General features: G+C 33.7%; 3 protein-coding genes across 4 annotated transcripts; all 3 read left to right on the top strand.

Annotated features, from left to right (window-relative positions):
• The first annotated feature begins 2,181 nt into the window (after positions 1-2,181).
• Positions 2,182-9,646, top strand: LOC111026002 (nucleotide-sensitive chloride conductance regulator (ICln) family protein). Its single transcript, XM_022303966.2, has 7 exons — positions 2,182-2,449; positions 4,576-4,699; positions 8,601-8,721; positions 8,837-8,896; positions 8,975-9,043; positions 9,124-9,233; positions 9,390-9,646. The coding sequence occupies exons 1-7, from the start codon at positions 2,289-2,291 to the stop codon at positions 9,459-9,461; spliced, it is 717 nt and encodes a 238-aa protein (XP_022159658.1). The 5' UTR covers positions 2,182-2,288; the 3' UTR covers positions 9,462-9,646.
• A 3,170-nt stretch (positions 9,647-12,816) lies between these two features.
• On the top strand, positions 12,817-18,392 carry LOC111026128 (65-kDa microtubule-associated protein 3). Of its 2 annotated transcripts, none has more exons than XM_022304130.2 (13): positions 12,817-12,972; positions 13,527-13,617; positions 13,770-13,976; positions 14,364-14,612; positions 14,714-14,926; positions 15,011-15,166; positions 15,274-15,433; positions 15,523-15,674; positions 15,776-15,863; positions 16,048-16,121; positions 16,225-16,299; positions 16,411-16,696; positions 17,676-18,392. In XM_022304130.2, the coding sequence occupies exons 2-13, from the start codon at positions 13,546-13,548 to the stop codon at positions 18,128-18,130; spliced, it is 2,187 nt and encodes a 728-aa protein (XP_022159822.1). In that variant the 5' UTR covers positions 12,817-12,972; positions 13,527-13,545; the 3' UTR covers positions 18,131-18,392. The 2 variants fall into 2 exon arrangements, with proteins under 2 accessions (XP_022159822.1, XP_022159823.1); XM_022304131.2 differs by having other exon boundaries at positions 12,834-12,972; positions 13,534-13,617.
• A 2,305-nt stretch (positions 18,393-20,697) lies between these two features.
• Positions 20,698-27,324, top strand: LOC111026089 (AT-hook motif nuclear-localized protein 3). Its single transcript, XM_022304067.2, has 5 exons — positions 20,698-21,572; positions 22,898-22,965; positions 23,525-23,656; positions 25,562-25,723; positions 26,661-27,324. Exons 1-5 carry the CDS (start codon positions 21,239-21,241, stop codon positions 26,940-26,942), a joined length of 978 nt encoding a protein of 325 aa, XP_022159759.1. The 5' UTR covers positions 20,698-21,238; the 3' UTR covers positions 26,943-27,324.
• The last annotated feature ends 672 nt before the right edge of the window (positions 27,325-27,996 follow it).

The following is a 27,996-nucleotide window of genomic DNA, read 5'->3' on the forward strand; positions in this document are numbered from 1 at the left end:
TCACTACTAGCATTCAACTTTTATAGTATGTATTATAAGGTATATATCAGTTACCAAATACGAAGTGTATTGCTATATACTTCGAATAAGTTATATCAATGATGTTATATTTAATATGAGTATATCAAAGTATATTAAGTATGAAATACATCAAGATAAATGAAAAAGTAATGAGGTTTACGAACAAGAAGGAAGTGAAAAGAGGTAAGTAAAAAATAAACTAATGTAAACTATGTGGGTTGAGCATTCGTGTTAGGCTAAATGATCTGAGGGTAAATTAGACTTTTTTTTGCTTAAATGTGCTATTTTTCCAAATTTTTAATTAATTTTTGCTAGTTCTCCTATATTAAATAGTCGCTAATCTCTTAGATAATTTTCAATTTAGAATTTCATCTTTTATAATTCTTAAATTCACCGGTAATATATTAAGAATTCTTGATTAGATCATTTATAAAAAATATATTACTACTTCTTTTAAACTTGTGTGCCATTAAATTATTATTTTATTAACATTAGATGAGCTTGTGTACGTGGAAATGCCATTTGGGCATGTCAGTTTAAAAGAAATGAATTTCTTAGTGGGTGGGTTGAATTTTGCCAATGAGCTAACTAAGTTTTATGTGTGAAATAGCGTTTTTGTGTCATATTCACATATCTAATTATTTTAATAAAACAATGATTTAATTATTTATAACTTCTTGTTAACATTTTTTTAAAATAAAAAAGAACCTAATTAATAATTTTTATTACATTAAAAATTAAATTTGAGAATTTTAAAAAATTAATGATTGGATTAGTGGTGGACCCAAAACTTTATATCTAACGATATATGAGCAGTCGGTTAACGAGGAGATTCAATTCTATTGCCTAATAAATGGCATGCGAGCATGTACACCACTAGGCAACTTCATGACCAAATACACAACATATATATATATGCTCGTCCTGTTTTTTTAGTATAACATGTGGTGGTGAATATTCGAATTTGTGACCTTTTGATGAGAGATAGACGTCTTAACTAATTCAGTTATGCGTAAGTTGACGATACACAAAATATATTACTAATTAATAAAAGTTTCAAAGTTGTGGGAGCCTCGTGCCATATGTTGATTCGTCAGTAAATCAAATTGGGAATTTTCTCAAAGACTAAAGACAATTTTGTATGTTCAGTCAAAAATTAAAAATAAGAAATTCTTGTCGAACATATTTGATTCTTTTTTTTTTTTTGGGGTAAGTTATAAGTTTAGGTCTGTTTACTTCAATGGAATATGAAAATACCATTTTCAGATTCTGATCATTTTATAGAATATTGAGAGTGGACGATGATAAAGCCAGCAATTTGGAAACTAATTTGGCGTTTGATTGAAACATGTTGCTTAGAAATAAAAGTGGATTTAATTGGAATAATCAACTCATGAAATTAAAATGAGAAAAAAGTGTATATGATGAGTGTCAAAGTATGAGAAGTAAATAATTTTATATTGTATATTTAATTCAAATAAGTTATCCGTTAACTTTAAAGTTTGTGTCTAATAAATCTATAAATTTTAAAAAGCGTACGATAGATTAATGAATCATGACTTTTAAAAAATGTTGAATAGGTCTGTGAACTTTTAATTTCATGTCTATTTGATATTGAACTATTATACATTTTTTAAAATTCACAAATCTATTAGATATAAATTTTATTTTCTTTTTGAAATTACAAGAACTTTATTAATGAAAAAGACCACTTTAGGTTACATGAATAGGAGGGAAAAAACAAGCTCTTTTAGCTAAAACATTAGCTTACTTATTTCATTTTTTATTAGACTTAATTTTGAAAGTTAATGATTATATTAAACTAAAAATCAATTTTATATTTAATAAAATCTATCAACATCAAAAGAGGTATGATAAGTCAAGAATTTATTATACACAAAAGTTAAAATTTTAGAGATTTATCGTGCACAAGATTAAGAGACACGTCAATTATAAAACTAAAAGTTTAAAAACTTATTGCATATTTTTTAAAACTGAGAGAACCAATAGACGTAAACTTGACTTTTAATTTATTTATTTTTTGTGTTGGTTTGTTTTTACTTTTAATTTTTAAATTAAAAATAGAAAACAAGAAAGAAGAAAAAGAAAAAGAAAAAAAGGCCTAAAAATTCGTAAATTCGTTTTATTACCGCCCGGAGAAGGTAGAAAGAGCATCTGGTCTTCACAATCGCAAACACCCAATTTCAGCAACACACAGAGATCGCGAAGCGAAAGAGATAGAGAGAGGAATTAGGGTTTCTGACAGAATGGCTATGGGACTAAGGACATACCCGGACAGAAGGCGTGATGGATTACCACATTTCGACGTCAACCAAGGCGAGGTTCTCATGCACATCGTGCCTGCCATCGCCCTCGTATTCGATAATCGCCTTCCCGAGTTCCCTGGTACTCTTTACGTCTCCTCTAGGTACATTCTTTCTCTCCGCTTTTTCGCGTTTTCGCATCATTTTCTTCGACAATGTCTGTTCTAGAGGAGGGAAACTGAAAGAAAATTTTGGGAATTAGGATCCCTTTTGCGTGGGGAACATGTCTTTTTCTTTTAAAATTGATTTTCGATGAGCGAGGGGAGGGGTGGAACGTATTGGTTTCTTGAAAATGAAGAGCGTTTCTGAATCTTGGGATGAAACGATCGCTTTTGGGAATTTGATTGCTGATGCGAGTATGAGAAAGAAAATACCACCCTCTAAAGATATAAAGATAAAAGGAAATCAATAAAAAAGTTGAAATTAAAAATAAATGTTGAAGAAAAAAAGAACAGAAATTATACTCAACTTGAACAGTGATGGTTATTTACCTTGCCTGCATATGATGCTCACCATATATTCAAATTCAATCATTATACATGATTGCCTAATGATCTTGTGTATGAAATTCATCAATTTACCAAAGTTAACATTAGACTTGTTGTGCACGAGATGCAGTTTTTGGTCTAACATTAACTTGTTAAATACTTTTCCTTATGAAAAGAAAACATATTGGTTAAGGTTCAGAAAAGGAATCCTTGGATTTTCTTGATACCTTTTTTGGTGTGTTGTGTGGATGGGTAGTGAGTGAAAGCCAACTGCCTTTTATTCACTGTAAGCAATCAGGTGAAAATCCCTGCTTTTTTGGGTTTTAATCATGTCTGGCCAATCTATAGTTTATCTTTGGTTGTATTTTGTTCGAGCAATTTTATGCGCTATTTGGTTAGAAAGGAATCATAGGGTTTTCCATGACCAAAAGCTTCCTTTTGATCCTTGTATTTGAATCTGTAGTCTTTGTAGTTGCGTCTTGGTGCAAATGTTTCCCTCTCTTTCATCACTTTAGTATATCTTTTTTGGCATCCAATTGGAGAGGTTTTTTGTAACTCATTTGGATTGGGATTATCCCCCTTTTGTACTTCTAATTTCATATCATCAATGAAATTGTTTCTTTAAAAAAAAAAAATAATAATGTCTGGCCAATCATTGTCAAAGTTTTATGTTTTCTCTAATTCAATCTTGCATGGGTTATCCTTCCATGGAGAAGACTAAAGTTTTGTGAATCATTCCATCTTTGCTATTATCTTGGGAGTTTGGTTTGAAAGTAGTAGAAAGAAGACTATTCTAAGACTTGATAAACCTTTGGTGTTTATTTTTCTCGAGGCCTCCAATTGGATCTGTCTCTCTTTTGGCTTTGTAATATATCTCTCCATCGTTTTAGCCAATTATAGTGTTCTATGATCTCTTTTGGTCTTGACTTGGGTGATTTTTTATCCATCCTTGCGTGCTTCCATTCTTGATGAGATGTTTTCATTTGCTGTCTCTCTCATATATGTATGTAGAGGCTTAAAGCGAAGATTTTTTGTGGCTTCCCCTCAATGCAACAGTGTCAGTTTTTTCAATGATTGCTCACTGGTTTTCTTTAAATATAAAGTTAAAAGTTTCCAGGTGGCTGCTGTATAGGCTTGCAATTAGGAGATTAGGCTAGAAAGGGTCTTTCCAAAATGTGGCTAGAGGGGAACAAGACGTTTGGGAGTTTGCCATTACAAAGTGTGTTTTTTATTTCTCTGTAATTTTTTTGGTAGTTGTTATATATGTTTCTTAATCGAAGCCCATTAGATGAAGTTTTTGTAACATCATTGGCTGGTTCCTTACCACCCTCTTTTGGAGTCTTTGTTTTTTGTTTTATTCTATTAAAAAAGGATAATGGGAAGATCATTGTAGTATTAGTTAATACCAAATCAATGGCAAGGCTAAGCCAACCACTATTGAACAAAATTTCTTAATTCTTTTTTATTACTTTGGTTTTTGATAGATAAGCTGATTTTTTCTAACATTTGTTCCTGTCGTTTCTTTTCCTGTTGTCTCCTTTTGTAGTTGGCATGCGAGTACTCTTCTTGTATCAAATGAAAAAAATTCCTTGGTTATTATCATATGTTTTTATGTAGAAAACTTATTTGTTAATTGAATATTTTGTTTTAATTGCATACTCTTCAATTGAACATGTTCTATTAAAAAAAAAAATTAATAGATTAACTTGTTGACATGTTGAGAAAATTTAACCTGTTTGTAGGCAACTGGTTTGGTTGAGTGACGCGATTCAGACAAAAGGCTTTGCAATTGATTTCCTATCAATGTCATTACATGCAGTTTCAAAAGACCCCGATGCCTATCCTCATCCTTGTTTATATGTCCAGGTATTTTCTTGTGCAGTTATACATAATTACTCATTAATTTTAGGGAAAATTACCTTTTTAGTCCCTAATTTTGAGGAATAGATCAGTTTGATCCCCGATTTTTCAAAAGCTACATTTTAGCTATTGAGTTTGAAAAATAGGTTTAAAAAAGGTCTTTGGCTTCTCCTTTTCCATTAGCTACAACAATCTGGACATTTTATTAATAATTTTTTAATGTTGACATGGAATTGTTAGATTTTTTATTATTATTTTGTTGACATGGAATTTAAGATTAAAAGAAAATAAATCTCTTCCCTCGTCGTCCCTTTTTCCCCTCCCGTTGTCCCCCTCCCCCTTTCTACCGCCAACCACTCTCCCTCTAGTTTGGTTGCTGTCAACCCTCCCCCAATGCCAGTCCAGCATCATGAAACTTGAGCTTCATCGCCACTGATGAGGATTTACCAAAGAGGTGTTTTGGTCGTTGCCCACCTTCTTATGCACTTGATCTCGAGGCTTCTGTTGCTATAGCAACAACCTAAGCTTCCATTCTCTTTACTTCACATTTGACGCCACTGAAACCTTTTTTTTACATGAATCGCTTCACAACCATTGCTTCCTTCCACTTCTCTTCCAACAGTTTTGGCCATCTTTGACCTTATCTTTCCTCAACCCCCTTCTTCCTAACCCCACTACCACATATTTTTCATCACCATTTCTGTCACTCTCCTTTCCCTTGTTATCATCTTTCTCATTGTAGTATTCTTCTACTTACAGAGAAGAAACCAAATTCTTTGATATTGATAATGAGAATGGACCCTTAAATCTCTAATACAATATAAGGCTTCAAGGACTGGTAATCTCCCATTGTACCCACTTGACATTAACCCCTTCAATGGTGCCTATAAGCATCCTCAAGCACTCCAGCTCCAATATCTTTACCTCGATACTTCAGCGAAATATCGATAGGTTGCCAACTGATGCTCTAGGCTCAGACTACATTTGCAGTGCCAAAGATGCCTCGCTAGAAATCTTTGTCGGCAAGGGTGTAGCCCAAGTTTGATGACAGTGTACCCTCATTGGGGGAGGGTTGACCCTGATAGAAGGGGAGGAGGAGCGGCTGGTGAATGATAAGAGGGGGAGGGGAAGAGAAAAGAGAGGGGTAGGGTGAGAGTTTTTTCTCTTTAATCTTAAAGGCCATGTCAGGTTTTGCGCATTGTATCGAATTAAACCACATGCTCCACCGCTTGTGCAGGCCCCCAATTTCAGCATTAAAAACTTATTAATAAAATGTCCAGTTAGCCACCCTTACTATAGCCAACGGAGAAAGTGATGCCAAGGACTTTTTAAACACCTCTCTCAAAATTTAGGGGCTAAAGTGCAATTTTTGAAAGTTTAGGGACCAAAGTGACCTTGGTTTTGGTTTATAATTTTAGTTTCCTTTTGCACAGAATCCTGGCATCATGTCATGTAAAACCTACCAAAACTATTAGGTGGATTTGTTAAAATGAGACGTTAGATTTTCTATGTGGTATGATTCTTGCTATTGAGGAAATGTTATTCCCATAAATTTTTATATTATGGGAATAATGAAATAAATAAGAGATTAAAATAACATTTTTGTCCCTGCACCTTTAGATTTATTTTATTTTAGTCCCTAACCTTTTAAATGTCCAAATTTAGTCTCAATAAATAGTTCCCTCCGTCAGTTTGAGGTTGATTTCAATCTGACTTAGCCAATATATGTGTATATATATATGATAGGGCACAATGTGAATATGTTTGCCTAGAGGGAAGACCTACAGGAACTATATTTGTTTTGCGAAAATCGACCCAAAATTAACCATGGAGACTGTTATTAAGATTAGTTGCAATTAAATGGACTTAATATGGACATTTGAAAGTACATGGATGAAATAGAGTAATTCTCACAATGGTATTTTAACCTAAATGAAATTTATGATGAATCGAATTGTTTTATTATATCCTCTCTGAAACTTTTGAATCCTAACCTTGACTGGCTTCTCCCGTGCTTTTTTTCTGTTGATCCGTACAAACATAGATACATAATGGTTGATCTTGTACAGACATAAATACATAGTGCATGCACGATGTTAGAAATACCATTAGGGTATATGTTAGAAATATTATCAGGATATTAAGGGCATATCAGTAATTATAAGGTTGCATGTTCGATTCATGTAGGAGGTGGTTATAAATAGCGTGAGTGAAAGAGGGGAAGACAAGCAATGGTTTGTTTTCCCTTTTATTTCTTATATTTTTAAATAAATGAACAACCATGCTTTCTAGAGCAAATGAAAGGAAGGATATGTATGTACAATGGGTGAAAGGATATACAATGGGCAATACAAAAGACCAGCCCACAACAAACAGAGCCAAAATAGAAACAGATAGGCAAGCAATGGTTTAGTTGTTTAGGCTCGAGTTTACTCAAGAAGGTGGTGTCTAAGTTCCTCTAATTACTTGGGGGTATCTTACATTGTTTTCTTATTCTATAAGTTATCAATGCAATTCTTTGGTTTCTATCAAATTGGTATGAGAACATCAATTCTGATCATGGTTGATTGAGACCTAGAGGCTTGAATGGATGTAGTGGGATAAAGTTATATAGTTTACAGAATATTTTGCATCTAGAGGTTGATCGAACTAGGGAGCATATGGGCCAATAGGCCATGGCCAACTCAAAAAGAAAAGTGCGGGTCATGGGTGGAGCAAGGCTGTAACTGTAGGTAAATATGGGGGTTGGGTTACCAGTTTGACCCAGTTAGAAAATGAAAAATTCCACCATTCTCATGTAATACATCTTCCCCTGAATCAACTGAAGTAATGATCAAAGGCTGGTCGTACAGCAATGACAAGTCAAAACAATACCATTACACCTATGACGGATTCTCTAAGTGCTAATTGTGTAAATCTAAGCACAAATTTGAGACTGTATATTCAAATTTTCCAATTTGGTTGTAGGGGAGAATTTGTCTTTCTCCATTTTGTTGTGTTAATGGAAACCTTGGGACTCTTCTTCGTGGAATGCATTTAGATCTCGGGGTTTTTGTTGCCTTATGTTTCATGGTAAAGCAGTATGTTTGGTGTTCTGTGGGATTGAAGTTGGAATTTGGATGGATTTGGAGTTGTTTTTTTATTTTTCTTTTCAAAAGATAGAGAAGGAATTAAAAGATAAATGAAAAGAAAGTTGTTAAAACGAACAGAAAAGTCATTAAGAAAGAAGTTGTAAGAATAGAGGTGGAAAAAAAAAGAAAAGCAGTTGTTGACTTTTCTTTTTTCTTGGTTTTTGCTTTTTTTATAGTTTTTATTTTTCTTTGGAGAACCTATTGATCCTTCACACTTTGAGGACAAGGGGTGTTGTGTTTTGATTTTTAATTGTTTAGACTTGAGTTTACTAAGGAGAGAGGTGTCCAAGTTCCTGAAATCACTTGGGTGGTATCTTTAGGTAAATTCTTTTCTGGGAAGTTATTAATACAACATTTCCATCACGTGCACATACACATTTCGATAGGGAACAAAACCTTTTTAAATTATATGTAAAGTACACAGAAGTTAAAACCAAAACCTACACACACCTGCGACAGGGATCATGAAAATTTTGAATGTGAATGCAGCCATGGATGTAGGCGACTGTCCTTGGATGTTAGTTTTCCGCCGTTAATTGAACTATGCTCATATTTACCTTCCAACTTTGAGAAATTGAAAAGCAACATTTGATAAGAATTAGTTATTTGCCATCTAGCATTGTATTCAAGCATGATGAAAATTCGTTTATCTTATCTAAAAAAGGATGAAAATTCGTTTAAATATCTGCTCCTCAAGCACTGCTCTTTTTTCTGGTCCTTTTTCTAACAAAATTCTTTATTTCCCATGCCGTTTCCTTTGCTGATTGTGTTTGAAGATTGATACTGGAGCTGATGAAGAGTCTGAGAATTCAGATTCAGAATGTCGTATCACTAGTGATACCTTGGACTTAGCTGCGGTTAGAGAGCTGAGGCTTGTACCTTCAAACCCTGACGAATGTATTTTTCTCTCCTTTTTTTCTGCTGCAGTTTAGTTTAATATAGGTTTAGGGTAATATAATTACCACGAATGATATTGCAAAGTAGAATAATACCTTAATTTCCTTTTCAATAGTAGAAACTCTGTTCGAAATATGCTGTCAGTGTGCTGAGCTTAATCCGGAACCAACTGGAGGTTAGTGCAGTTCCATAATGGTCTTTGGTTTCTATTTTCACTAGTTGGCCTTTTGTATTAACTACATGCTTCCTTCAGATGAAGAAGAAGGGTACAACTGGTTTTTAAAACCCGAGCAGTTGAAGCGGCTTAAACTTGAAATGGCAGGTACGGAGTCAAGTAATTGTTAATTTTTTTAATGCTCTTTAGAAATGATGTAAAAGCATATTTTATAATGCAATATGTAGAACTAGAACATTTTGGAGAAGATCCGGAAGAAATTTTCCCCACATATCCAAAAAACTCAATCGGCCAATCAAATGTGGATGATGATCAACTAGCTCGCACGGTGCTTGAGGTATGTTCACGAACACAATATGTCCCTCGGCAAAGCATTTGGTGCTATCTCGGATGGTGATTTATTTGATATATGCCAATTCTACAGTTGTATTAAAATACATTTCTTTTGTTTTCAACCCTCTATTCTGGTTTTCTTATTGCTTTTTATCTGCAGCTTCAAATCAACGATAAGCGTTTTGAGGATGCAGAAGAGGCAGAACCCGGAAACGACAGTAACCGTCGGTGAGCTTGTACCTCGAGAAGTAAAGTGCCCTTATGTGTTACATTTCGTCAATATATAATACCTAAATCCTTGCTGTATATGCAAATTTTTGTGTTTCACATCAGACGGACAGATTGAGCTTTTGACTACCATGTTAAACTCGGCCTTTATTTACCGCTTAATGACAACTTCTATGGCTACAGTTTCAATGTTGAATGCTCATCCTGCTCATTTGGAATGTGCTGTGTGTTTGAATATTTTTATTTTTGATTTTCGAGTAGAGTAGTTTGAATAACTTGTTAAGTTTTTCCTTCTCAAAAAAAAAAAAAGTTTTCAGTTATAAAATTATTTCTCATTTTAATTTCCCTCTTTCTAACAACAGTTGCATCTCTTATATTTTTCTATCAAACTACGTTATCTTCCTAGTATTTTCATCAATATTAATATAACGAAAAAGTTTAAGAACTATACATATATATATGATGGATTTTTATGGTTAAAAATAAATGTTAAATTATAAATTTAGTCTGATTTTATATTTCGATGTTAAACTTTGTTACTCTAATTAACTCATTTAAATTTTGACATGAGCACATGATAGAAGAATAACCTAACTAATTTTTTTAGGTGGCATGTCCTTACTTTATATAACTAAACCTATATAATTTATTTTTATTGTCTTGAGTTATGTGTTAAATTATCACTCCTTAGTTTAAACAACATATTACATCAATCCGACAATAATTGATAGATGCTTTATTTGTGCTAAAAGAAAACCATTATCTTAAAAAAATTTAGCATTCTTTTCTAGAAAAATAGGAGATGGGGTGTTATCAAAATATGCTTTTTAGAACAAAAAAATCACAAGTATTTTTAAACATGTTTAATTAATTTTTTTTCCCTTCTTTGTGCTTCAGAAGTAGAAAACCAGAAATCAAATAAAAGTCTCCTGCACCAAATGTTATATTTAAATGAAAGGTTAAGTAGATAGGTAGCCTATTTTAGAATCTTGATTTCATAAATAAATATTTATTCATGTAGATTTCCCGTATTAAAATATGATTTTTGACCTGAAAATACCCTCTATTAAATTCTCCCTATTACATTTAATACGTCTTTTTTAATTGATTCTATCCTACTAAAGACATATATTTACCTTTATTAATGAATAATTATATGTGAAATATTGATTTAACACATAAAGAAAGTTTTCCTTTGAATTTTCATTATAGGGTTGGATACCAAATTTATCATTGAAAATTTTCTCTTATTTGTTTCAGTTGTCCAGTTTTTTTTTTTTTTTTTTTGTCCCCCCCCAGCGTATCTTCTTCTTCGGCGTATATTGTATATTAACGTCATCATTTTTTCTTTTTCCGGCAATAATTTAGTTGCCGATAGCTCTACCATTTTATTTTAGGTATATGATACATATGTAATGTTAATCATATTTCAATGATATTGTAAGTTATTAAAGAGTTCATTTTGAATATATGCTGTATATACTTTGTAACAAAAATATATATTAGATTATCTAATAGTTTAGTATATACCAATGAAAGGTATGTATTATATAATCTATTAAACAGGTATAATTTACCATAGATCAGATGAAAATGCAAGTAATTATATAAAGGTCGCTGAAAAAGGAAATTAAACCGTCAGAAAAATTAATAGATAAATAGAAAAAGCGGTTAGAATAGTGAAGTAAAGTAGCTGAGACAATTGAGAACATATATCAAAATGTTTGCGTGAAGATTGGGGCAAGAACGAAGAATGAAATGATAGTAAACAGATAGGTTCTAAAACTTTTCAAACAACTATGAAAAATAGATATAACGTATCAATCAAATATCTACAATTTCTTATAAAAAAAAATTACCAACGAAAGTTTTTTTTCTCTTTGTTAAAAAAAAAACATTAATTTATCGTTGTCTTTTAGAGCAGACTATGACTACAAATTTTCTTTTTCTAATGGAATTCCAATAAGTCTATCTACATTTTATTTCCTTCTCTTTTATTTTAAATTGAAGTTACTTTCAATTTCAATCGTGCATTTACCAAAGTTGTTTGTTGTATATCGACAGTGAACTTGCAAACGAGTCCGTCATTTTTCCGTCTAGAGCAATCACCACCAAATTTGAGTCCTATGATGTCAAGTTCCGACCTCAGTCACACCTTCCTTCACCCCGTAATTACAGAACCGTGTGGCCATCTCGGGAAGGGATATTAAAGGCGGTTAAACACAAGCGTCATTCTTATAGTAACAATCCTAGGAGGAGATTAAGCAAACTTAATGACTTTCTCGAAGCGCCTATCACCTAATTCAAATAGTAAAACCAATTTACACTATACGTTAATTTTGACCTGAACTTTAAGAATAATTGATTAAGATTCCTATCGACTTGAGTGTTGGAATACTCACCTCTCGGTCTCTCTTCTTCTAACTTGGGATTTAGGAAGAAGTTTTTATGCGAAGATTATAGGTATTAAAAAAAGAAAGAAAAATCTTCTTCCTTCATTCTCTTCCTCTCGGGCAAAAATCTAGGGTTAGTCGGTCTAAGAAAATTTGAATAAGACTTAAAAGATTTAAATAGAAAACCCTAACAAAAACCTCTTAAAATATAATTTAAAAAAAAGGGAAAAAATACCTTTATCAAAATTTTCTAATTTAAAAACTAAAAATAAATTATCTTCTAAAATTATCATAATAAAATAATTTCTAAAACAAAAAAATAAAAATAAAAATTTATTTCTAAAACAACATATTTGACTAGCAGGCAATTTCCCTATCTTGTTAATAGACATTCACGACTAGCCGGCAATGGCCAATGACAATCCGTAGCTTTCACTCTTGTAAGGATATAATTCAAATTTAAAGAAATAAATCTAGATTTTTAGGATCTAAATAAAATTTTTAAATTATCCTAAATAAATCTCATTCTATTACATTTATAATTTTATTTCTGTATTATTAAAGTTTTCAGACATTCATGTAGTTAGGTGTCTAAAAATATCTAGTTGTATTGTTATCTCTGCAATTTAAAGAAGAAAGTCTGAAAACCGACCCGACCCGACCCCTAGAAATAGCCTTGTGGCCAAAATTTAACTTGGGCCTTGAATTTTCCGATTCGCTAGATCTGCAGATCGGCTCTTGACTCGTGATAATGGGCCTTGGGCCTTGGGCCTTGGGCCTTGCATTGGTTCGTAATTCTCTGTGTGGGCTCGGCACGTGATCTTAATCTCCATTTCGTTTCTTTTTCTTTTCGACGGATGGAATTCCTTTCTTTTCTCTCAGTTTGAAATTCAAACCTTTTTCTGCTCCATCATAATTAATAAAAATAAGAAATAAAATAAAATCAACATATATATTATTTTCTTTCCTCCAACGGTCCTTTTCTTTTAATATCGCTCCCACGAATTCAAAACGCGGAAGAGGACGAACATTCCTCTTCTCCCAGAAAATAAGAAACAGATCTCGGGAAAAATCGCCGTTCCTAATCGCCACGAAATATTATCTGAGAATCGTCCTCATCAGGTTTGTGTTTGAGCTCTCTGATTTTTCTTCTCACTCCTTTGATTGAAGGAAAGAGCAGCCTATACGGTGAGGAATTTTGTTACGACTTGGAGAAATAAAATGTTTGCGTTGCGTGTATGTATTTGGTCGTAGTTGCAATTTTTGTTTTCAAATTTAGTGTTTCTTGCACCGGGAGGATGGTGTGTATTTTCTCCTATTTGAAATTTTGAAATGATGAATCGGTTTTCTTCTTACGTCCATGTTTTAATCAAAATGACGGAAATTATTTTAAATGTCTTGCTATAAGGAACCGAAGTTTGGAATGAGGTTCATTGATGTATAATAATTTGAGCATTTTGTATTCCCATAATTTGATGCTTTGTTTTCGAGGCGGTTGTTGCGTTTCATATTTTGATTGGAGTAATCGTTTGCTTATGAATGTTTGATCAGAGGCGAATTTTCTTAGCTTCTTGTTTTCCCCCCTTGGAATTTGAATGTTGATCGATCATTTGCTTTTTTTGTGGTGCAAATTTTTTTTATACTTTTTGATACACTGATTCAATTATCTTCGGTAGCTGACAGAATTTCGTCAGCATGACTAACGTTCCAAATGATCCACTCTTACAAATGGAAACAACATGTGGAACACTTCTGCATGAACTTCAGGTTTTTGCTTGACTCTCATTTTTGTGAATTTTTCTTTTGTCCGCCGTGATATTTTGTTGCTTTTTCCTCCACCTTTTTGAACAATGCTGTCATTTTTGGTAAGTTCACATGGCTGGAATATTTATATCTTTTTCATTACTTTTCCATATCAGATTATTTGGGATGAAGTAGGCGAAACTGAGGCCTCAAGGGACAAAATGTTGCTTGAGGTTGAACAGGAGTGCTTAGAAGTTTATAGAAGAAAGGTAGATCAAGCAAATCGTTTTAGAGCTCAGCTAAGGCAGGCAATTGCTGATTCCGAAGCAGAATTGGCTGCCATCTGCTCTGCAATGGGAGAGAGACCAGTACATACGAGGCAGGTTGGAGCATGTTTCAGTTAATACTTTACTCGCATTACACCTCGGATTAATTTTGATTCTATTTAAGTAATTTGACCATCATAAAGATAAATGTGAGAAATATGCATGTTGTTATCACGGTTCTTGGAGTCATAAACAGATGTATGGTTTTAAACGCTTTCTAGGCTCTATACAAATCAATAAATGAGACCAAGTTTTAGTGCATCTTCACATGAAGTCTTATGGCTTAGATAATCAGATAATAGTTGGGTTTTCTCTTGCTTACCATAACTCATTTAATATGCAAAGTTTTGTAAAGGAGTTGCTTTTGCAGATACAACTAATATATTGATATTCTTTTTGAATGTTTGATGGTGTGATTATTGATATTTTCTCTATTCTACCCAGGTTGATCAAAAGGCTGGAACCTTGAAAGAAGAGATGGCCTGTGTTCTTCCACAAGTGGATGAAATGCGGAAAAGAAAAGTAGACAGAAGAAACCAGTTTTTAGAAGTCCTTGAACAAATACAAAAGATTTCCTATGAGATTTATGGATCAAAATTTTCACATTCCAGTATAGCTCTAGATGAAAATGATTTATCATTGAGAAAGCTAGAAGAACTAGAAGGACAGTTACACACACTGCAGAATGAGAAGGTCAATTTTGTTGAGTTTTTTAATAAGTTCATGATATATTTTCTAAATTGGTTTGCCTTTTGTTCATGATATATTTTCTAACTTGATCCCCACTTATGCAGAGTGACCGACAGATGGTTATTCAGGAGCACCTTCATACTCTAAACTTGCTTTGTTTAGTGCTTGGGATGGATTTCAAGCAGACAGTGAATGAATTTCATCCCAATTTGGGTAGCCCAGAAGAAGGACCTTTCGATATAACTAGTGAATCAATTGAAATCCTGGCTGCCGCAATAACTAATTTGCGGGAGGTCAAATTACGAAGAATGCAGCGGGTATTACCTCAAACCAATATATCAATGGAAAATAATTCAAATACCAACTGTCTTGTATTGGAGGCTAACACCTTTTTTGCGCAGCTTCAAGATCTGGCTACTACTTTGTTGGAGCTTTGGAATCTAATGGATACACCAATGGAAGAACAACAGCTATTTCAGAGTGTGACATGTAATATAGCTGCTTCAGAAGATGAAATAACCGAACCCAATAGTCTCTCTGTGGGCTCAATTAATTCTGTGAGTTTTTCCAAGTTTGTATCATCTTGATCTTCTGGAATAACATAGCTTGCAGGTCATAAGAATTTAACAGAAATTGATACAGTTCAATGATTAATATTTTGCAGGTTGAAGCAGAAGTGTCCCGGTTAGAAGAGTTGAAATCAAGCAAGATGAAAGAACTTGTTTTGAAGAAGAGGTCAGAGCTAGATGAGATTTGTAGAAAAACACATTTGGTCCTGGAAGAAGATACAGTAGTGGAATATGCAATTGAAACTATAGACTCTGGTATCATCCACTGTGTAATATAAAATGAAAAACTTCTGCTTCTTACCTCTGTTGTTTTATGAACTTGAATACCATTCCATCTAATGCAGGAGATGTTGACCCTGCCAGTATTCTTGAGCAAATTGAGCTTCAGCTCGCCAGGATTAAAGAGGAAGCATTTGTCAGGAAAGAAATTCTTGAAAAAGTTGAGAAATGGTTGACTGCATGTGATGAGGAGTGTTGGCTCGAGGAATATAATAGGGTAAAGTGTTTTTCATGTTCCTTGACATCAACTAGTTTGTCTTTATTGTATAAACTTAGCAGCTGCATACTTAATACTCACACTATCTGTGTGTTGCACAGGATGAAAATCGATATAATGCCGGTAGAGGGGCTCATCTCATTCTCAAACGTGCAGAGAAAGCCCGATCTTTGGTTAATAAGCTTCCAGGTTTGTGTTCAAATCATTTTAGTAGACTTTTTGAAGAGATTGATTACATAATCTCAAAAACACCCTCAATAGCAACTAATTTTGTTTACGTCAACAGACTAAGGAGCCTAATAATGTCATTGGTTATCTTAGTTAGCTTTCTGTATTCTCTCTTCTCGTCTTTGAGTATCATAATCATATGCAGGAATGGTTGATGCATTAACTTCAAAAACAATGGCATGGGAGAAGGACAGAGGCATTGAGTTTACATATGATGGTGTAAGTACTTGGGGTTAGGATATTTTAGTTTTCTATTGTTTGTTTGACTTTAACATTTTTGGTGAATTTATTCAAAATTCTGATGTAATCTGCTACTGTCCAGGTCCGACTGCTTACAATGCTTGAAGAATATTCTATATTAAGGCAAGAGAAAGAGCAGGAGCGTCGCAGGATGCGGGTGGATACTTGTTTATCTTTTCAGTTTCCTACTTTTATTGCTCAAATAACACCATCTACCTAAATTCGGTCTCAAGTCCTAAGTTAACTTCTCCCTGTTTAATTTTATTAGGACCAGAAGAAACTCCAGGGACAGTTAATAGCAGAACAGGAGGTTCTTTACGGAACAAAGCCGAGCCCCTCAAAACCCCAGAGTGTTAAAAAGGCTCCCAGAGTTTCAGCTGTAGGTGCAAATAGTAGTAAAAGGCTTTCTCTTGGAGGGTCTATGCACCAAACGCCCAAGCCTGATCCAATTCACAAGGCAACGCCTCAGTCACGTCCATCTAGGAAAGGTGATCAACTCCACCTGAATGATCAAAACTTCCAATACGATGAAGGATTTGGAGCTCTTCCAGCTGGTAAGTTTCTCTGATTGATTGTGATTGATTCATCTGGAATATGCTTTTGTTGGGGCCATGAATACATGTCTGATGGGATCGAAATCTTGAATGTTATTAATCCCCGCCATAGAACTTCTGTGCATCCATTGTCTGGTCAATACTCAACTTAGCCGTTTGAAGGATTTTGTTTATAAGTTTTCTGTTTAAGCTTATGAAAATTACTTGTACAGAAGTTTTCTTTGTATGTGTTTTACTCTGCAAACGAATTCAATTTTTAAAATCAAAAGCAAGTTTTTGAAAACTCCTTTTAGGGTCTCATTCGATAATAATTTCATTTTTAGATTTGTGTTTTAAGAATTTATGTTGGTTTTCTCATAATTTTTTTATATCCTTTTCATCTCTCTTAGAGCCCGATTTGAATTCTTAGCCAAATTTCAAAAATATTAACAAATTAAAATAGTACTTTTGTTCAATTTTCAAATCTAAAAGTGGATCAAAATCAGGATAATATGTGGAAATACTGCTTATAAGCTTAATTTTCAAATACGGAAAATAAAAAATAAAGTAGTTATCAAGAGGAGCGTCAGTTTTCAAATTTTGACTAAGATCTCAAACTTTTTAAGGAAAAATAGGATTAGAAAACAAAAATGAAGTTTGGTATGTTATCAAGCATCCTTATTTATTTGTGTTCCCGAACCTTTCCTGATAAAAAAACTAATACTTATTGATGAAAGTATCCTTATTCAGTTATTTGTCTTTGTGAACAGCAGCAAAAATCACCTTAAGAAAACTTGCATTTTTGGTTTAGTGTAGTAGAGGAAGCCCATAATGTTTGGAAAGCAGCTGCAGTTTGTTCTTCATTTATATATTAAACTTCTATAGAACATGTCCACAAATTCAGGACTAAATTCTGTTCAACTCTTGGCAGTAGTATGGTGTTCTGTGCCTCTCCTTCTTGTTCAATGTTCAGTATAAAGCATTTTTCTCTCAACTGTAGGTCGAAGAGAACTCGATTTTTCTGGTCACCCTGTGAGCCACAGCAACCCATTAACCAATGCTCGGGAAGCAGAGTCACCATTGATTCGGAAACCTTTCGCACCAATTCCTACCGCAGTGCAACCAAAGACGAACACTACGAATTCAACCAATGATGCAAACACAGAGCGTACAACCAGCGACGTTCCATTTTCCACACCTTTGAAGAAGACTTCAGTTGCTGCAGCTGATGAAGATCAGAACATGATGACTGCAAAGGCAATGCCAATTCCAGTGCCGTCAACCCCTTCAACTCTATCAGTTGCAATGCAGACCGCTGAAACCCCCGCAGCCCCACCGCCTTCTTCTGCTTACAAAGCTGAGGAAATCCCCGAAGACGATGTTGAATATTCGTTCGAGGAACGAAGAGCCGGGTTTGTGCTTCCTAAAACGCATATAAAATCAATACAGGTTTGATTGTTGTTGGCACAAAAAATGGGGGTTGGGTTTGCCTCAGGGTGGTTTAGCAAGTTTATTGTGTTAGTTTTTTGGTAGTTGGGGGAAATTTTGAAGTCAATTTCAATTGGCTTTTTCGGAATGTGTACATATATTTTACTCACGGAGAGATGGATTGGGGATGTGTCTCAAGCTATGTGGAACTTTTCAAATTTCAAACCATTCTTATTTTATCATCCTTGCTTCAAATGCTAATCATGGAAATTAATTGGTTTTACAAAAACTTTTTTTTTCTAGTTTGAATTTGGTATCTCATCTGTGATTGGGTACCAAAATTGGTTGTTATTATTATTATCTTTATTTATTATTATTATTTGTGATTCTAAACAATTGTATGGATTGGGGATCAAACAATTGAACGTACCGTTTTATTTTTGTTATTATTATTATTTTGAATAAGTAGGATTCAACACATCATTATTATGAGTTAAAAATTAATGTGGAACGATGTAGTATAACCAATATAATTTTCAAATGGTTCTAGTTTTTTAGGTTTTTTTTGGTTCAATGATGGTAAGAGAGACTCCTCTTGCATAAGTTTATAGTAATAGATGTGGATTACTCCTCTCGTTGTCTATTGATTTTGAGATGGAATACAATCAAGATGAGCCAAAAGTGTTAGCTCTTTAAGATATCGTCGTTTTTCATATGTATGTGAGGTGGAGATTTAAACCATCAATTGAGTTGAGTTATGTTCACATTTTTCATAAATAGATATTCATAGTGACAAAGAAAAATAAATCTTTATATAAAGTCTCGTGAATGAATGTTGCATTGTCAACCATGTAATTTGTCATGTGTTCAATAACATGTGTCACCACCAACACATAAAAGACAATCCTAATATTTGCTTCACAGGTATCTATTGTTTCATTTTTATTTATTTATTTTACATTTTATATATGTATATAAAGTCAATTCTAATATTCTTTTTCTACTTTCGGTCAAAATGGCTCGGTTTTTTTTTTTTTTGAAAAAACCTTAAATAAAACTAAAACAAAGAAAAGTCACTTGCAACTATATCCTGAATCCAAGAAACTCTCGCTTCCGTTAATTCCACAGCTTCTTCAACAAGCCAAATATTTTCTGTTAAGTCGACGTCCTCCTTCTTCATTAATCGAGTTACTTCGACTGAATTCGATTCAAGGTAAATTGGACTTCTACTTTGCATGTTGATGGATTGGAGTCACGAGACATCCAACCTCAAAGTTAGATATGTCTGTCATTATTAGTTTCTAGTAATAAAGCAAGAGCTTCAATAAATTTATAGCATTAACTTCATCACTCAAATCAATCTTAAAAACCTTATATGATTAGTCAACATATTAATGTCATTCCAAGACTTAGTCAAATCGTTTTCATATTAAAGATTGCGAGCCAAACTTCATTGTTGCAACTTTGCAACGTTTTTAATACGGTAGAAAAAAATGTGGCTTTTAGCTTCTGTCGCACTGTAAGCTATAATTCTTAGGGTGTTTTTTTACTTTTGTCATTGTTAAAATTACTTTTCTTCAAATTATTCATATTTGTCAAATTAGAAAATTGATTTTAGAAAAATGTTAAAATTACTTTTAATTGATTTTTAAGGTATCACTTGGACAGTGATTTTGGAAAATCAATTATACTTAATTTTTTTTTTTCAAAATCACTCATTTTAGTATCACTTTCAAACACACCCTTAAACATAGTCAAACAAACAACTTCAAGTATTTATCCATCGCGTATTCATCCCTATGCTCATCCTTCATATCTACCTCATTTGCCTTTAATGACTAGTCCGTTTCTAACACAATAACTCATTAAAACAACCAAAATTCAACAAAAACTAGAATTAAAGAAAAACATTTCAAATCAATTTTTTTTGTTACTTAAATTGGGATTTAAATTTTCCACCAACTTCAACGGCAGTGCTCATATATGTTTGATAAAAAAATCTGAGTCTATAATGATATGATGTTGTCTGCTTTGATATAAATCTCATGACTTTATTTTTCATTTTATATAATACGATAGTTTGCAACGGTCATGACTCGACTGAGTTGACTTTTGATTTTTTACCATCGACCTTTTTTGTAGGAGATAAAAAGTTGATAGTGAGAATGGTACAAGCAAAGTCAAAGAAAATTACACCTAATTTGGTTCATATGAAACGGATTTTGCTTTCTGCAGTCAAAACTGAAAAGATAAAAAAAAAGATAAAGTCTGGCTGGGCAGCAGGTAGAAGGAGAAGAAGACCGGACCGAATTCAATTTATTTCTCTTTTTTGATTAATTTAATTCATTAATTTCCAATCTTTTTTTTCTCTTTTCAAACTTGAAAATTTCCATTTTCTCTGTTATTTATTTCATGGATTTTAATAATATTTATTTTAGTATCTCAACCAAATAAATTCAAAATCAATTTCGAAGACGGACGTGAACCATTTTATTAACCAAATTTTATACTTCCAATTTTCCCCAAATAAAATATTAATTATCTATTAAACTTTTCACCTTAATTTTTCTTTCCCCTGATCTAATTTAATTTTAATTTTTTTTCTTTCTTTATTTATTTCGTCTCATTTCCCTGCAAAACCCTAATTTTCCACACCTCGGAAAATTTTCTTGTGATCGTCCAGAAATTTTTGTTTGGAAATTTTATTTTTTGTATTTCTGAAGAAATTATTTTTACTGTTTTTAAAATTATTATTATTTTTTTTACGATTTTTGGGGAGGGTGATTTGTTGGATTTTCCCCTACTGGAAGCTCTGAGTGCTGTCTGTAATGGCGGAGATTCAGGTTGCCGAGAAGAAACTAAGTTAAAGTTGCAGTACTCAAGCTCCGGTTGTTGATCTAGAAGCAGTTCTACCGGAGGTTTTCGTTTTTGGACTCGCATAAGTTGTGATATTCAACTCACTCCATTGGCTCTGTTTTCGGGTTCTCTTTCATTGTCTTCTACATTGAGACCTCCTTCGAGGTGTGTTGGGTGTAAAATATCGTCTGGAGTGTGTAGCGGAGGATGGAGGTTTAGGGTTTAAGCCGTTGGTTTGGTTTTCTGTAGTGTTCTGCTTTTGAATCCTTTGTAGTGAAAATGGAGGAGAAAGAGGGCGTGGATTTCGGGTTTGCAGTAAAGGTGAGGGAAGCTCCAGAAAGCCTCGGGATGATGGATTCGAGACCGGAAAATAGTAGCGCAGATGGTGAGCCGGCAGTAGCTGCGGCGGCGGCGGCGGGTACAGATGGAAAGAAGAAGAGAGGGAGGCCAAGAAAGTACGGCCCCGATGGGAAAATGGCGCCAACGTTGTCACCAATGCCGATTTCGTCGTCGATTCCGCTAACAGGAGAATTTTCAGGCTGGAAACGGGGCAGAGGGCGGTCGGTGGAGTCCATTAAGAAGTCGCGCAAGTACGAGTATGAGATTCCTCCAGGTAAACGTGTCGTTTATTTGGAATTATTTGATAATTTGAAATTCCGTTAAGTGGTGGTTCTGTTTTACTGTTACATATGGCGTAGAAAGCGATGGTTTTAAACGTATATTTGGGTTTTTTCTACAGTATAATTATGAGGGGATGTTTGTTGGGTTTTGATGTGATAGTGGCCTGGCATCGTCGGCTTCATTTCAGATCTGCCTGTAAATAGTAATTATGAATCAAAAGTGTCTTTGGAGTCTTCTGGAGATTGGAGGGAATTTTTCTTCCTAGGATAGAGTAGCCTTTGAGAATCTCGGTAGTCAATACCTACTTGGCTCACAGTTTCCAACTTGGCTGCTTGTAATAAATAGAATATGGAAGGAAAATGCAGGGAGCCACATTATAAGTAATTTTTTTTGGAAATTTCAGAAAAGAATAAAACTGTAATTGGAAGAAAAACAATGCTTCGGAGGTATGTGGATGCTCCTATCTATTGGTGGGATTAGTGCATTTCCTTACTGATAAATACGGTAAATTTCTTATATGATCTGGAATCTGCAACTTCTTGATTAAGACATTTTGAGGTGTTGGTTTAACTTGAAAGTGGATGAAGTGAAGGAATCGTAATTCTTGGGGATGTTAATTTATTGAAAGTAGATAATGATTAAACAGCCCTTGGTATTTATTTCCTTTTTTTCCCCTTTCTGTCTCCTTGGTAGAAAACTGAAGTCTAATATCATGAAACAGAGTGTGGAGCAACAGAGGATAAGATGACCTTCCTTAAAGATGGCAAGCCAATCATAGTCTTTCAAGTCAAAGAGTGAAATGAGAATGTTTACAGACATGACTTCCATGTCCAGGGAAAAGTTTAAACTTTAAGTTTTAACCATCAATATTTCAAAGTAGATGAAAAGACGTACTCAGGATTGAGTAGCCCTTCTTTATTAAACCGTGGGGTGGGTTAAAAGAGTTTCCGAGAAGGAATTTTGTCTTTCTTCAAGGGTCGTATCAATTCTGACATGGGGAGTTTGGGGGATTTGATTTATTGCATTTTTTTATTCACAATTTAAAATGACATTTTCAGGTTTCTGGGGTTTGCTTGAAATTTAGGCTGATTTCCTTTGTGGTAAAAACGATCGTTATTTTCATCTCTCATCATTGAAAAAAAACCAATGTGAATAATGTTTTGTGCTGATTATATATTGTTTAATTGTGTTGGTTGTAATTAATGTCTTAAATAAATATTCTAAAGTTAAAAGTATTTAAGACGTGTGGTCATGCAATTTCATCGTTAAATTGATTTCAATTCTATGTGATTCTTACATAATGCTTCTGTTATCCAGGTAACAAGGTTGCTTTCTTTGCTGGTGCAGATTTCACACCTCACGTGATCACTGTTAATATTGGTGAGGTAAAGCCTTGGAATCCCTTGCCAAGGGGCATCTATTCTGCCTATCAGTGAATAGCCTTGGATAAAATAACATGGGTTAGCAGCATGAGTGTTGGGGATAACAGTAGCTATCATGACATAACTGATGAGTTAGCTTTCATGAGTTACTATACTATACTGCATGGGCATGATGATGTTGATCTTTATCACTTCTGGTGAATTTGTTCAATGTGAAATTTTGTATCTGCCTGAATTTTAGTTCGCAATGAAGTTCTTGAAGTTCAAATGACCACTTTTTTCTGACTCGTGGAAACGAACCCGATACCTGCTATTGATATAGTAATATGATTTTATTAGTTGAATTGTGCCAATAATTACCAAGACCTGCAATTCGAGTTTGCTTGTATTTGAAATATGAATTACTGCCAACTGGATTAATAATCCATATCATTCAGATAAACTTGGAAGATTTAAATACAAAAGTTTTCAGTGGTTTTCCATTGCAATGATATTATAACTTCTGTTCATTCTTGATGCGTAGTTGCCACTTGTTCCTGATACCCTTTTCCTTCTGTTTTAGGATGTTAACTTGAAAGTCATGTCATTTTCCCAACAAGGATGTCGTGCTATTTGTATACTCTCTGCTAATGGTATGGTTTCAAATGTTACACTTCGGCAATCAACATCTTCTGGGGGTACTCTAACATATGAGGTAAACCGCCTTCCTTGATATATACACCATCTGAGATCCTCTGTTTTGATGAATTTTGAAGTCTATGGATCCATTACATGCATCTTCTATGTCATGATTGATGAAAGCATGTTACTCTGTTTTCTTCCCAAGACTATTTTTTGTTATCTAATTCAAATATCTGACTGCAGTAAGATCTGATGCTAATTTGGATTAATCTGTTTTCTTTCCCATGTTTCATTTGATGCATCCGAACACCTTAGCATAATATACTCTACTAATGAATTATTGAGAACAACCTAAGAAGTATAAAATAAGGAGTGATGTCCAAAACTCGATGCTCTCCCATGACAAAACCTCACTTGACAATATTCTCGCTCCCCAAACTCTCTTGTCTACCTCAGCATGACCTATAGGTGCTTCCCTTGAATTTTTTCACTCTCTTTTTCCTTGAATACACGAACCTGGTGAATGGCTGATCAATTTGCTGTGCTCTAACGTTTGTATATTCTAGCGTAATTAGAATATCCACACTTATTTGGACGTCTTTTTCTGAAAAGATTTCCTAAGGAGTTGCCTAGAAGAGTAGGTTTCCAAAACCGCAGTTATGTCCCTTCGGGGAGATCTTATAAAATTAGAACAAAAACTGCTTTCACTAATACAATTAAAAAAAAAAAGTTGTTGCTTTCAAAATTTCATGCGTTTAAAATGTACAGTGAATTCAGAAAAATCAGATTTCATAGGCATCAGAACATCCTATCTTAGAGAACACACTTGGTAACAGCTGACTGTTGCTATCTTTCCTGTTGATAGTCTTTCCTCGTTCTATTCTTTAAAATGCATTTTCAAGAAACAGGCCGTCATAGGTGTTCGGATGTTTCATAATTACTTAAGAAATATACTTATAGCTGCTAAGAATGATTTCATTTTTTTATTTCTTTTTTAAAAAAACTAAGCTTGTTTACTCAAAATTTATTTATGTTTGAATTTCACATTTGGTTTCCCATTCCTATCTAAATTTAAAAAATAAAAAAAGGTTTCTGAAAGCTTTTTTTTCCTTCTAATATTTGACCAGAATTTTAATAATGTTTTTAAAAAGTAGGTAACAGAACAATAAAATTGTATGTAAATAAATAAGCTTATTCTCTAAAAACAGACATTAAAAATAGAATAATTATAAAAATTGCCTGAAATGTGATTTTCTGTTTTACAATTTTTTTTTTTTAGAAGAACAACTATCACATATTATTAGACTTTTTAGGGAGCGAAAGAGAGAAAAACTCAAGTAATATGCCCTTAAATTTCTGGTATATATGGGAGCTGCAATTATCATATTTTCATATAGTGTTTTTCTAGTTCAACAACATGTGGGGTTGAGATTTGGTCGATGATACATAGCCGAACCAATTGAGTTGCACTCAAGTTGGCTAGTGTTTTCAATTTCATTATCTCTAGTCAAGCACATGTTTTCTCGAAACAAAATCTATGGTTGACCAAGTTGAATTTTTTTCTTTTATCTTCTGTAACAAGGCCTAAATTTGAAACGATGTGATGCAAGTGGTATTGCGATCCATGATTACACAAATCAATTGTGAACTCTTTGACAGCTGTGGTTGACGTATTTCTTGCTTGCAATTCCCTCCTTCCCATCTCAATGTCACATAGGAGTAAAATGGAAATTTTCATAGTTAGTTTCACATTTTAAGTTAGAATTTCAAATCAAGTTTCGCTTTCTTGACGTCTTTTTTCAGTTAGATAATTTGATATACAGTACCTGAACGTTTATAAATATTCAATACAAGAGAAAATCACTGGCAAAAGTTAATTTTCCTTTATATGAACTTATCTCTGCATCTTACCTTCAACTGTCATGGTAAGCATTATTTATAAAGATACGTCATGAACTGTTCTGATTCTGATTGTTAGGGTCGTTTTGAGATACTTTCATTGTCTGGTTCATACATGCCTTCTGAAAGTGGTGGAACAAAGAGCCGATCTGGAGGGATGAGTGTCTCTTTGGCTGGCCCAGATGGCCGAGTGATGGGTGGAGGACTCGCCGGCATGCTGATAGCAGCTGGTCCAGTGCAGGTATTATTTTCTCCAAACGAGTCGGATTATAAAGGATCAAGTTCAGTGAAATCTTCTTGATCGTATTTACTGTTCAATAGTTTTATGTTAGACAGACCCAATTTCTTATAAATATAATTTTAAACAATGTGAAATATATACACACACGCACACACACGAGTTGTATCAATTTTCACCAACTTTTAATTTAATAAATTTGGGCCCTAAAATTAGCTATCTGCTGCAATTTCTAATAACTAACCTACTGATTCTAATTAAAAAAATATTGTAAAAGACTAAAAAACTCACTAATTTAATGAAAATGAAGTTTTGCACCAAATTAAATTTTATAAATGCACAAAGTTTGACCATTAAATAAGTTTGCTAAACTTACAAATAAAAAAAAAAATCAGCCCTAATGTAATTTTTGTTTGAATCCTATTAATTTCATACCAAATATATGTTTTATATTTTATTGGACCCACGTGAGAATGCTTTTTTCGATGATTCTTCTCACATAAACTTATTAAAAGGTCAAAATTGCAACATTTTTTAAAGCTTAAGATGGAGGTTGCTACACTTATCCTGTTTCGGGTGCAATTTGTGAAATTGAAAGTTTAGTATAAAAATTGATACAGCTTGCTAAGATTAGGGTAAAAATTGATTTTTTAAAATTTTTTTTTACAAAGTGTGAAAATTGATCTTTTTCGATGTATATATTAGCATCCTATAATAAACCATTATGTTTAGATAGCATAGTAGTTTTCTAAGTAGGAAATACAACTTTATATATATATATATATATATATATATATGTATATTGAGTTCAATATTAAAGTATAACTACAAAAATACGAAATAAAACTGAATCATGGTGAAATGAAGTTGGTTATGCTTCTGTTTTGTTCAATAGCTGTATCATGGTAAAATTAAGTAGTATACCTTCCATTGTCGCCAGGTGGTGGTGGGCAGTTTTCTACTACCAGGTCACCAGCAGGAAAATAAACCAAAGAAGAGCAGGACTGAACCTGCAGCTTTATCACCTCCAGCTAATGTCTTTTCTGGCGAAGCGACAAAGGGAGTCTTTGGAGGAGTGAAGCATTCCACTCTAATCGGAGATAAAGCAGCTTCTTTAGACCCAACTCCAGCTTGTAGAACTCCACCGGCCAATGAAAAATTGCCTTACCCAGAAGAATCGAGGGGTGGCTTCAACCAATCAAACCATGAGGTTTCTTGTTGATTATCATCTTCGATTGTGCATTGAATTTTTTCATGCAGATTTGCTGGTGCATTGGCTTTTCCTCAACCTCGAACATCAGCATTTTGAGCTCATTGATTCTTTAAAGGGCTAACTAAGAGATTACAAACAACTGACGTATTTATCGTCATCAGGTAACTTCTCTAGGTAGAAGTCTAAGCCTAATAGATAAGGGCTTGATGATTATTAGGCTTATTCGTTGTCTGTTCTCAGCATTTAGGATCTCGTGTGTTTTATCCCCCTTAACGTTATAGCAGTTTAGATGCAGGAATTGTGTAAATTATTCATGTTTTAGAACTCTCTGTATCTTATTCTGAAATAATAACATTTAAGTTCAAATATCAATGACTATTTTTCAATGTTCTATTCGTGTGCATTTTCATTGATCTGAGGCCTTCGCCTTACTGATTTGATTTTCCATTTATAAGCTGTAGCTCAACATGCATTCAATATAACTTTCTTCAGTGAAATAGTTGGTCATTATTGTAGATTTTAAGGTCATCTTAGGCACTAAGACCTGCAAAAGGATTAGAATCACTGTCCAGACCATTTTTGCTTGGAGCAATGAATTTTATGTTGTTTGGCACCCCAACTAGAAAGTGTGCCGTTTCTCCCAGCCTATTTGAACGCGGTGAAAGTTTCACAAAACAACCATCTTTGTGTAGCAAACTCGACTGGGTGATGATCGACTGTATTCGGGCGACTGTATTTATGTAGCGTAAATATGAAGTGAAATGATGTTTACATTTCACTTCTTTATAACAGAATGAAAGTAGGAGACTTTAGCTTTGATTTGTCTTGTAATGGAATCATAAAGTGCAAAAATATTTCATTTTTATGCATGAATATTTACGTCATTGAATCAAACACTTGGATTTTTATGTCGCTATGTGTATCTTATTCAAAGTTTTGATATTCATACATTGACTAAAAGGCAGAAGTGAAAGAGATTCTTGTTTGGCTAGGGATGTATATGTTAGCGTTACAATATAAAATCAATCAAGCTGATGGAATTATAGAATTCGATCCATTCGGT

Source organism: Momordica charantia (assembly GCF_013281855.1).
Source record: "Momordica charantia cultivar OHB3-1 chromosome 6 unlocalized genomic scaffold, Mcharantia_2.0 BLBB01000006.1, whole genome shotgun sequence".
Taxonomy (NCBI): Eukaryota; Viridiplantae; Streptophyta; class Magnoliopsida; order Cucurbitales; family Cucurbitaceae; genus Momordica; species Momordica charantia.